Source organism: Peromyscus leucopus, chromosome X, assembly GCF_004664715.2.
Source record: "Peromyscus leucopus breed LL Stock chromosome X, UCI_PerLeu_2.1, whole genome shotgun sequence".
NCBI lineage: Eukaryota > Metazoa > Chordata > Mammalia > Rodentia > Cricetidae > Peromyscus > Peromyscus leucopus.
Genome location: NC_051083.1, coordinates 49,703,004 through 49,713,225, shown reverse-complemented (window position 1 = coordinate 49,713,225; position 10,222 = coordinate 49,703,004). Strand labels below are relative to the sequence as shown.

At 42.9% G+C, this 10,222-nt stretch overlaps 1 protein-coding gene across 1 annotated transcript; it reads left to right on the top strand.

Moving 5' to 3' along the window:
* Window positions 1-5,979: 5,979 nt before the first annotated feature.
* Window positions 5,980-6,824, top strand: LOC114704129 (testis-specific gene A8 protein-like). Its single transcript, XM_028885181.2, has 2 exons — window positions 5,980-6,151; window positions 6,339-6,824. The coding sequence occupies exons 1-2, from the start codon at window positions 6,008-6,010 to the stop codon at window positions 6,822-6,824; spliced, it is 630 nt and encodes a 209-aa protein (XP_028741014.1). The 5' UTR covers window positions 5,980-6,007.
* Window positions 6,825-10,222: the final 3,398 nt, after the last annotated feature.

Here is a 10,222-nt window from a genome sequence, read left to right as displayed (position 1 = left end):
TAAGTGGCACAACTTGTCCTGAAGGTAGATGAGGATAGATGTGGGTAGGGTAAGTCCTGGTGGGAGGAGAGATGTTGGCTATAAGCAAAGGATGAAATGCTGGGAGACTAGGCAAGGGCCTGGGATTTGAGGCTCTCTTGAAGCCTAGAGATTATTACTGTAAGGCAAGGATTTCAGAGTACTATGGGGCACTGCCTGAGGCACATGAATTAAATCCTGCAGGATATGAAAACAGAAGCATTGGATTTTGTGTGGAGTATTGAATAGGCTAGCGTCTGGAGGAGAATATGGGAAGTTTTGGTATAGCAAGATGTGGTATAGGCAACACCATGTACTAAGTGCGCATGTGGATAGGGTGAGTACTGGAGAGAACTTAAATGATAGCTATAACACAGGAATAGGTCATGTGATTAGGCCTGGTTGTGGGATTTGCAACCCTACTGAAGCCTAGAGTCCCCAGTTATGTTTTGGACATTGTCTGATGAGACTGGTTACTGGGATAGAATCATGAGAATGGGGAATCAAGGGTATATTTGGGGTTACTCAACAGTATTAACTCCAAAGAGAATGGGGGAAATCTATGTATAGAGTTGGGATATATGGGTAGCAAAAAGGGTTCTAGGGCTGTTGTTACAATGGGTCCACACAGGAACATCAAAGTTGCTTATAGCACTATGATGGAGCAAAATATTTGGGACCCTGACATAAGCAAGAAGTCAATTCTAGTGAGAGCAAACAGTTATTCTAGGGATGATACTGTATCTTCCTTCCAGTCTGAATTCCACTGGATTTGGAAGACAATTATCTGGTTCAGAGTGTTACTCATCTGTCTAGTCTCTGGAGAAGGATTTGCATAGTCTGGGCATGGAAAGGGTGATGTAGGCAACCAAAAGTACCTGCAGTTTGATGAGGGAGGGGTGGTCTAGGTGGGAATCTAGATGCTGAACCAAGTACAGGAGGAGTTGTTGGGTCTAGGAATTCTAGAGTTTGCTACCAGAAGGGGCTGGGGAAGGCTTAGACATTTCGACCTGGGGTAAATACAACTTCATATGCAAAAACAAGTATTGATTATTGGAATGGTGTTCTAAACATGTTAGACCATAGAAATCTGAAAGAGGAGTAATGTAATATAGTATAATCTACACAAAATGTCCTGTTAATGGATTCTGGTAGCACAGGTCCTAAAAGGAGTGTATATGTAGCTACAGTACAGGAAGATTTATGAGTCTAGTCTGAGCTGACTGATTTGTGACTCTACTTCATAGATGTCCCTACAGCAAGGGGCAGCAGCCAGATTAGCCAGAGATGCTGGCTATTGAACTCAGCCTAGATCCTTATGGATGTGCAAAATAAGTATCAGGTAGGGGCTTATATATGAAGCAAGTCCCTGGAGGAGGACATCAGAAGTGTGGGTATGGAGAGGGGTTGTGGTGGTAGCACAAAGTATACCATGTGTGTGGGAAGGTAGCACCTTGTCTGGAGCCTGTATACTGTCTAAAGAACACCAGAAAGTGATGAGGCTAGTCCAGGGCATGGGATTTGGGAAGCTGTGGAAGAATAGATGGTGCTACTGCAAGGCTCAGTTGATCAGACTACACCACAGTATTAATGGTGGGAACCAGGAGAGATCCAGATGGATGTAGAAAAACAAATATCTGGTTGTGAGCAAGTATTTACCAGGGTACACTGTGGAGGAGGCCTCGAGAAGTCTGCATATGGAGTGGGGTAATATAGGTGATGCTAAGAGTACTGTGAGTAGATGCAGGGAGGACAGGTTGTGGTAAGGTAATGTATGTTAGCTACAGAATAGGAGTAGGTGATGCAATCAGGTCCCTGGATTTGGGACTCTGTTAAAACCTAGTGGACACTCCTGCACCATGCAAGAAGTGACAAGACTATGCTGGGACACTGGCAGTGAGATATGAGCTATGTTTGGTGGGATGTGGGGAAATATTCATCAGGTTTGGACCTTAGGTAGGAATGGTAAGTCTGGATGTGTAGTGGGTTGTGAATGTAGAGCAAATGTTCCATGGGTGGGTGCAGGTATGTTAAGTGCAGAGGAAGACTAGATGTTGGCTATAGCACTGAAGGAGTTACTGGAACTGAGCTAGTCTGAATGAATTGGAGAGCTGTAGAAGACTACAGCTTCAACTGCAAGGTACAGGTGGTCAGAGTAGGTTCATCAGCATGTAGAAACACAAGTATTAATTTGCCTGTTGGGGATTATTCATTAGGCTAAATCCTGGGAGCTGGGGTTGTAGGAAGTCTGGATATATAGTGAAGTGGATTAATCTTTTAAATGTGTCTTGAGGATGGATGCAGGTATACCGTTTGGGTGTATAGATGTTGTCTACAGCACAACAGAATGTGGTTGGACCAGGCCAGATGGAGGAATTAGAGCCTGAAGAAGCACAGAGCTATCTATGGGAAGGAGCTAGTCCAGAATAGTCATGATCACTTGTTGTGGGACCAATCTAGACATGGCAGAATTGCAGAAAAAAAAAAAACAAGTATTAGGTTGGGTAGTACTCCCCAGTCTAACACAGGAGGAACCCACAAAAATTCTGGTATGGAATGTGGTTATTCAAGTGGAAATTGGTGTCATGTAGGTGGATGTGGGTAGGATGAGTCAAACTAGGTGGGAGTTCTGGGACAGATTCAGCAGGATGTTGAAAAACATGTATCAAGAGTACATTTGGGGTTGTTCAACAGGCTTGACCCTGGAGAGGTCATCGGAAATCTGGGTAGAGTTGGGTTGTTCAGGTATCACAAATGGCCCCCTGTGTAAGGGTCATTACATTGGGTCTTGCAGGAAGCTAGAAGTTGCATATAGAACAGGAGGACACAGTGGGACTTGGCTGGAGCAAAGGATTTCAGACCCTGCCAAAAGCTAGACTTCACTACTAGTGAGAGAAAGCAGCTGTTCTAGGGTGCCATGGGATCTTCCATTCAGTCTGGACTCCATTGGATTTGGAAAACAATTATCTGGTGCAGAGGGGTACTCACCTGACTCTGGAGGAGAATTTCGACAGTCTGGGAATGGACTAGGGTGATGTAGGCAGCCAAAGCTCCTGTGGTTTGATGAAAGATGGGTGGTCTTGGTGGGAACCTAGATGCTGTCTCAAGCATAGGAGGAGTATGTGGGACTAAGAATCCTAAAGGGTGCTAGTGGCTGGGGCTGGGATAGGCCTGACAAAGGGTATGGTACCTGGGGTAGATCCTGCCCTATATGTAAAACAGGTATTATGTTGAGGACATTTTGACCCTCGAGAAAACACAGAAAGTCTGAATAAGGAGTAATGTAGTATAGTCTACAGAAAGTGACTTGTGGATAGATTGTGGTAAGGCAGGTCCTAGCAGGAGCCTAGATGTTAGCTACAGTACAGGAGGATTTGTGAGACTAGTCTGAGCTGCAGGACTTGGGAAAATACTGCCTAGAGCTCCATACAGCAAGGGGCAGGCAGCCAGACTAGCCAGGGTTGCTGGCTATTGAACACAGGATAAACCTTATGGATATGCAAAACAAGTATCAGGTTGGAGATTATATACCAAGCTAGGCCCTGGAGGAGGACATCAGAAGTGTGGGTATGGAGAGCGGTGGTGGAGGTAGCACAAAAGGTCCTGTGGGTGGGTACAAGTAGCACCTTGTCTAGGGCACATTTGGACCAAGCCAGGGCATGGAATTTGGAAACATGAAGAACCCAGGATGTTGCTACTGCAAGGTTCAGTTGATCAGACTAGGCCATAGGATTGATGTGGGAACCAAGATAGATCCAGATGGATATTGAAAAACAAGTACCTGATTGTGAAGAAGTACTTATAAGGCTATAACATGGAGGAGGCTCCTCGGGAATTCTGGATATGCAGTAGGGTAATGTAGGTGGCACAAAGTATATTGTGTGTAGATGCAGGGAGGGCAGGTCCTGGTAGGACCCTATATGATTGCTGCAGAATAGCACTAGGTGGTTAGAGCATGCTCCTGGTTTGGGGACTCTGTTGAAATCTAATGGTCACTCCTGCAACAGGCAAGAATATAAGTGCCAAGACTAGGCTGGGACACTGGCAGTGTGATATGAGCTATGTTTATGGAATGTAGAAAAATAGTATGTGGTAGGGAAAATATTCACCACGTTTGAACTTTGGGAAGGACATGGGAAGTGTGAATACGTACTGGGGTTGTGTATGCACAGCAAGTATTCCATGGGTGGGTTCAGGTATGTTAAGTGTCAAAGTACCCTAGATGTTGGCTATAGAAGAGCAAAGGGTGGTGGGAACATGCTGTGGTTTGAGATTTGGGACCCTGAAGAAGGCCCTAAATCACTACTGCAAGGTGCAGGAAGCCATTCTTCAATGGGACAGGGGCAAATCTATCTAGGGTAGATTCCACTGAATATGAAAAAGCAAGCACAAAGTGCGGATGTGCCCACCTGACTAGACCTTGGAGGGGGATCTAGGAAGTCTGGGTATGTTGTGGAGAGGTATGGGTAGCATGGAGGGCCCTGTTGGTTGATGTAGAGGGTAATAATACCTTGTGGTAGCTCAGAAGTTGGCTAGAGTATAGGAAGAGGTGTTCTGACTAGTCTGTGTGTGTCTGGGGACCCCGTTGAAGCCTAGAAGTCACTACTTCAAGGCAAAGAGTCCAGACTAAAATTGGGCATTGCCTATGGTTTCCAGGTTAATATCTGGCGGTATGTGGAAAAACAAGTATTTGATAGTGTGTGGCATTCTCAGTAGGCTGGACACTGGATGATGTGAGGACACTGGTTATTGACAGGCTTGTGTAGGTGGTGGGAAGGGTCCTGTGGGTGAATGAGGGTATTACAGGAACCTACGTATTGGCCACAGCAAAGGAGGGGGTATTGAGACTAGGCTGGGGAGCCTGACTTGGAAAAGTGTGGAAGCCTAGAGATCACTACTATAAAGCTACACAACCAAAGTAGGCCTGGGTACTGGCTTTGTCACACTCACTAGGTCCAGAGGAATACAGAAATAGAAATATTCAAGGGTGTGTGTGTGTGTGTGTGTGTGTGTGTGTGTGTTGTTTGTATGCCCCCACATGTGCACTCATGTGCTCACGTACTTACACACATGTGCACTCACACATGTGCCCACTCAACAGACTAGACCATGAAGGAGGATCTGTGAAGTCTATGTATGGAGTCTGGTGGTATCGATGTTGTAGAGGGTCCTGTGAGTGGATGTGGATGGGGCCAGTCCAGAAGTGAGCCTAGGTGTTGGCTATAGGGTGATAGATTTGGACCCTGAGGAAGCCTAGAGGTAGCTACTGAATGATACAGGCTGTAAGACTTGTCTGTGGGACCCAGGTGAGATACTGTGAAATGCAGAAAAACAAGTATAGGATGGTAGGGTACAGTCACCAGGCTTGACCCTGGAGGAGGACATGGGAAATATATATGAAGTAAGGAAGGGTAGGCAGAGCAAAGTGTCCTGTGGATGGCTGTGAGTAGGGGGCTGGGTCCTGGTGGGAGCCTAGATGTTTGCTATAGCACCAGTTGGTAAGATGGCTAACATATATACTGATATTCAAATACAGAAATGTTACTTGGGAATGATTTTAGGGAAGACATTCAAGATTTTAGTCCAAGATTAAGGAAGACGTATTGGAATAAACCATTGAGCAGGGGGAGTCTTGGGAAAGAAGTTGAAGAAGCAAATGCTCTGTCATGTGTTCTGCCACAACTAAAGTGCATATATGAAGATGGATGGCATGGAAAATTGCCTTAGAGTTGTTAAAGGGAAGTCTCCTTCTAAGACTAGAGTCTCTTTGCCTTCTCAGTATCTTCCCCTCATAATAAGAAGTGTCCCCAGTGGTACATCCTGCTGTTCTTTCCTTCACCAGGGTCAGAGCCATGCTTTGTGATGTCAGAACACGAGCTGGCCTACTATTGGTTGAGACCTTGATGACCAATCAGGCTTGAGGGGTGTGGCCTGCTCTGCTCTGGCAGTTGATGAGACCTCTCGAGGGTAACACTACTAAATCCTGACAATGGCAAATGTGACCAAGAAATCCACTTCCAGAACGAATCTTTCTGCTTTTTCGATGAATACTCAAGCAGTGGCCAAGCCTGTCACACCGATAAAGACCAAGGCAGCCTACAAACTTTATCCCCCAAGCATTCTTAATGGAACGGTGAGATGACCCACCCTACCCAAGCTCCCTCCTCCACTGATTCACTCTTGTCTCATGTAACTACCTTTCTCTGGCCTGGCCTAAATCCCCTTACCTATCCTCACCTGTTCCAACAAAGAACCCTTCACAAGCTTATCCTGACCTTCACCCTAAATTAACTCTTGTGTCCTCCCTCTTGCCATTCCAGGGCCTAAAGAACAACAAACGTAGGAAACGTGGCCTACAAAGGAGTTGCACCAGGAAGGATTCTGAAGAATTAACTCCACCCATGGCAAAGAAAGGCAAAGATTCACCACTAGTGGAGGAGTCGCAGCCTTTGATGGAGCAACCTACAAATCCTATTGAGGATCGACCCACTACCTGTGAAGCAAGCACCATGACGGATGCTGAAGAAGTAACTCCACCCTTGCTGAAGAAAGGTAAATATTCACCACCAGTGGAGGAACCACAGCCTCTGGTGGACCAAACTGCAAAGCCTGCTGAAGATCGACCCACTACCTGTGAAGCAAGCACCATGACTGATCCTGAAGAAGTAACTCTACCTGTGCTGAAGATGGAGGAGACACAGCCTCTGGTGGACCAACCCACTACCTGTGAAGCAAGCACCATGACTGATGCTGAAGAAACAACTCCACCTGTGCAGAAAGAAAGATGGAGGAGTCACAGCCTCTAGTGGACCAACTTGCAAATCCTGCTGAGGATCAACCCACTACCTCTGAAGCAAGCCCTATGGGTTTTACATTGAAGAGTGTATAGGTATATTATCAGATGCTCAACTTGTAGGAAATGAAAATGTATAATACATGTTAGTATAACTTTGATCCTATTCTAAAGCTCTGGCAAGATAAAAATATTTTAAATAGGTATAGTTATGTTCCTCCACTTTAGTTATACTAAAAAGCTAGCACATTCTTTTTTACATGGTAAAACCACATGATTAACAGGAATACAGGAATGGGGAGCTTAAGTTCAATTTCAAAATAGAAATAAAGATTTTTACTTATGGAAAAAGGACTCCTGCCTAATGAGTGGGACATCCCATGAAGAACCACTCTGATTTTTCAAAATGAAAACATATTATATCCTTGTTTCCCTTATCCAGAACTGATACCACAGCTGAGAACAGAGGCAACATGTGCCCAAGGTCTGCATGAATGGGCCAAAGTGTGTTACTCATGTACTTGAAACTTTGTCGCACTGCTTTCTATAAATTTGAAGATAGCCACAGGTGTAGATGTAACCATCTTGTTAAATAAGAAACACAGTGCCAATGCAAATATGAAAGTCCAAGAGGTCAGAGAAATAGCTAAGAGCTAAAAACCTTACCCTTCACTGCTGCAGCTGTCCTCCTCAGCCAGAGAGCTACTTCCTGTGTGTTTGTCTTTATAGAGATTTTCTGTTTTGCCTTCTCATTGGTTGTAAATCCAACCACATGACCTCCTCGTCACTGCCCATCTATACAGACCTCCAGGTATTCTATGGTTGGTATTGAGATTCAAGGCATGTGTCTCCATGCTGGGTGTATCCTTGAACACACAGAGATCAGCCTAGCTCTGCCTCCCAAGTGCTGGGATTAAAGGCGTGTACCACCATCACCCAGCTTTTGCTATGGCTTGCTATTAGCTCTGACCCCCAGGCAACTTTATTTATTAACATACAAATACAATCACATTTCAGTACAAATAAAATATCACCATATTTCCCTTTTTCTTTCTTTTATTTAATTTTATTTTATTTTACAATACCATTCATTTCTACATAATAGCCACAGATTCCCTTGTTCTCCCCCTTCCTGCCCCCCTCCCCTTCGCCCAGCCTAGCCCCTATTCCCACCTCCTCCAGGGCAAAGCCTCCCCTGAGGACTGAGATCAACCTGGTAGACTCAGTCCAGGAAAAGTTATAACTAATGTAAGAAAAACTATATACAAAAGTACAATAACTATATATACATATATACAAGTAATAAATACCAAAACAATGTCTAGTCCATTTGTATTTGACAAATTCAGAGAAAATAATTCCATTATCTATCCTATTTTGGTAAGTGCAAAATGTACCTAATTGACTTTCTATCCTAACTAATCTTCAATTATAACTAACTAATCTTCAACTATAACTAACTAAACTTCAATACCCTCAGAGGCCCAAGAAGGAAATAATATTACCTAACAAAAATAAAAACAGGAAGTGCATGCAAGCAACTTCCAAATAAAATGTGAGTGGACAGTCACCCAAGGTTTCTCCACAGCATTGGGGCATCATCTTCAGCCTATAGGCTTAGCGTATCTGACAGACTCATTTGTGAAGTAGGATGTATACAAGGTCAACAGTTTGATCTCACATTTGGTGAGAGCAGTTCATGTACCAGAAACACCTGAATTCCACTAGTGGCATGTCATGATTCAGGATTTTAAATTCTGGAAATTATTGATGTTTTTTGAATTCAGCTGTCCATTCTTCTTGGCTGTGTATATGTGGCTTCATCTCAGCATCTCGTTCTTCTCCACATCCCTCTATTAAATGCCAGTCTACTATTGAGATGTGTGAGGTTAGTCACGCTTCAAGAATAACTGTTTTAGCCCTTGTTCCATTGCACATCAGAAGCCATCGGCCCACTGCCTGTTCATCTGCCTTTGAAGGAAAGGGTACTGTACCTTTTCTGGATTGCAAAGTCCACTTCAGGGATGATGCCATATTGTCCTGGCCTCAGAAGATGTCTTTTGATAAAGCCATAACCACACTTGTTTTGGCAAGAATCAGTAGTCCTTTATTTCGTGTCCTGTCTGTCCATTTTGTGCTGTTTTTCAGCAGTGGATTCAAGGATACTTTGTTGTCCGGTGGCTAACTTTTGCCACAATGAAAGCTAACTCCATATGCAGTTTCTTCCATGCCCATATTCTCTCTGAAGTAGATTGGTACTGCCAGGAGCCAACATGTCTCATAGTCATAACAAAAAAGAAAAATTTTCTAAGTTATTAAAACATTTTAAATGCCATATTCTGTAGATCTCTGAAGGGTTTGAAGATGACCCATCTATCTAAAATATATCTGCTCAAACTTGAAAACATACCTAATATGACTACAAGTTCTATTGTAATGTCTACTAACTTTCATTTCTTTATATCCTAATAGTTGGTAACAATAACATTCAAGGATCAGCAATTTGCATTACATAGTTAAATGAATGGTATAAGTACAATATCTTGAACAAAATTAGAAATATACATATAGCATTTTCTAACAATATCAACTTCAATATGTATAATTTGTACACAATCTAAAAAATTCCAATCCAATATAAAGTATTTAAAACTAGTAATTGTCTTTTTCTTCTTCTTCTCCTTTTTTTTAAAACAAGAATCTTAAATCTAATCTCCTTTGCTTAGCCCTTTTCCTAACCCTTAACAACAACTTGTAACCAACCCTCCTAAACAATGAAAATTATCCCAGACCCAAAACCCATTAAAAGAACAAAAAAACCACCTGCCCCACACCACCTCTTTGGGAATGTGGGCGTCGTATTCTTAAAATTGCTTCCTGCTGGGTATGGGTGAAGGTATATTTATTCTGAAAAGAAAAATTTGGGGTTAATTGTCAAATTCTAGGAAAGGTAACTATATCCATGGTTGTCCAGTTTGAGCATAATGCCAAAGTTCAGAGTTTATCTCAAGTCCTTATTCAAGTAGTCCTTGAGACTGGATCGTCTCAGCTAACCCTCTCAAAATTGCTCTGAGCACTTTGTAGTCTAAAGCTGATTTGTAGATGATGTTTGTCAGCTTAGTGATATTATTATTGTCCACGTGGAATTGTTGTTGTTGTGGGGTCCCATCTTCGTTCTGGAGCCTTCAGTTGATGTTAGGCCTGGCCATGATTTCCTGCAGAAAACTGGTAAGAGACGCAAACACAAAGACATATATAGGCTGCTAATTGAAGCCTTTTTTCTAGAATTAGTTAGTACTCTATATGACCATTCATATCTTAACAAAGTTTAAAATGTATATATATATATATATATATATATATATTAATCTTGTAAATTTTGATATAAAATTCATACTTTAAGAAAAGTTT

Bases quoted from the DNA above. Each gene is read 5' to 3' on its own strand.
- LOC114704129 (XM_028885181.2), top strand. From the start codon at position 6,008: ATGGCAAATGTGACCAAGAAATCCACTTCCAGAACGAATCTTTCTGCT. The intron at 6,152-6,338 runs GTGAGATGACCC...TTGCCATTCCAG, and splicing joins CAAGCATTCTTAATGGAACG to GGCCTAAAGAACAACAAACG.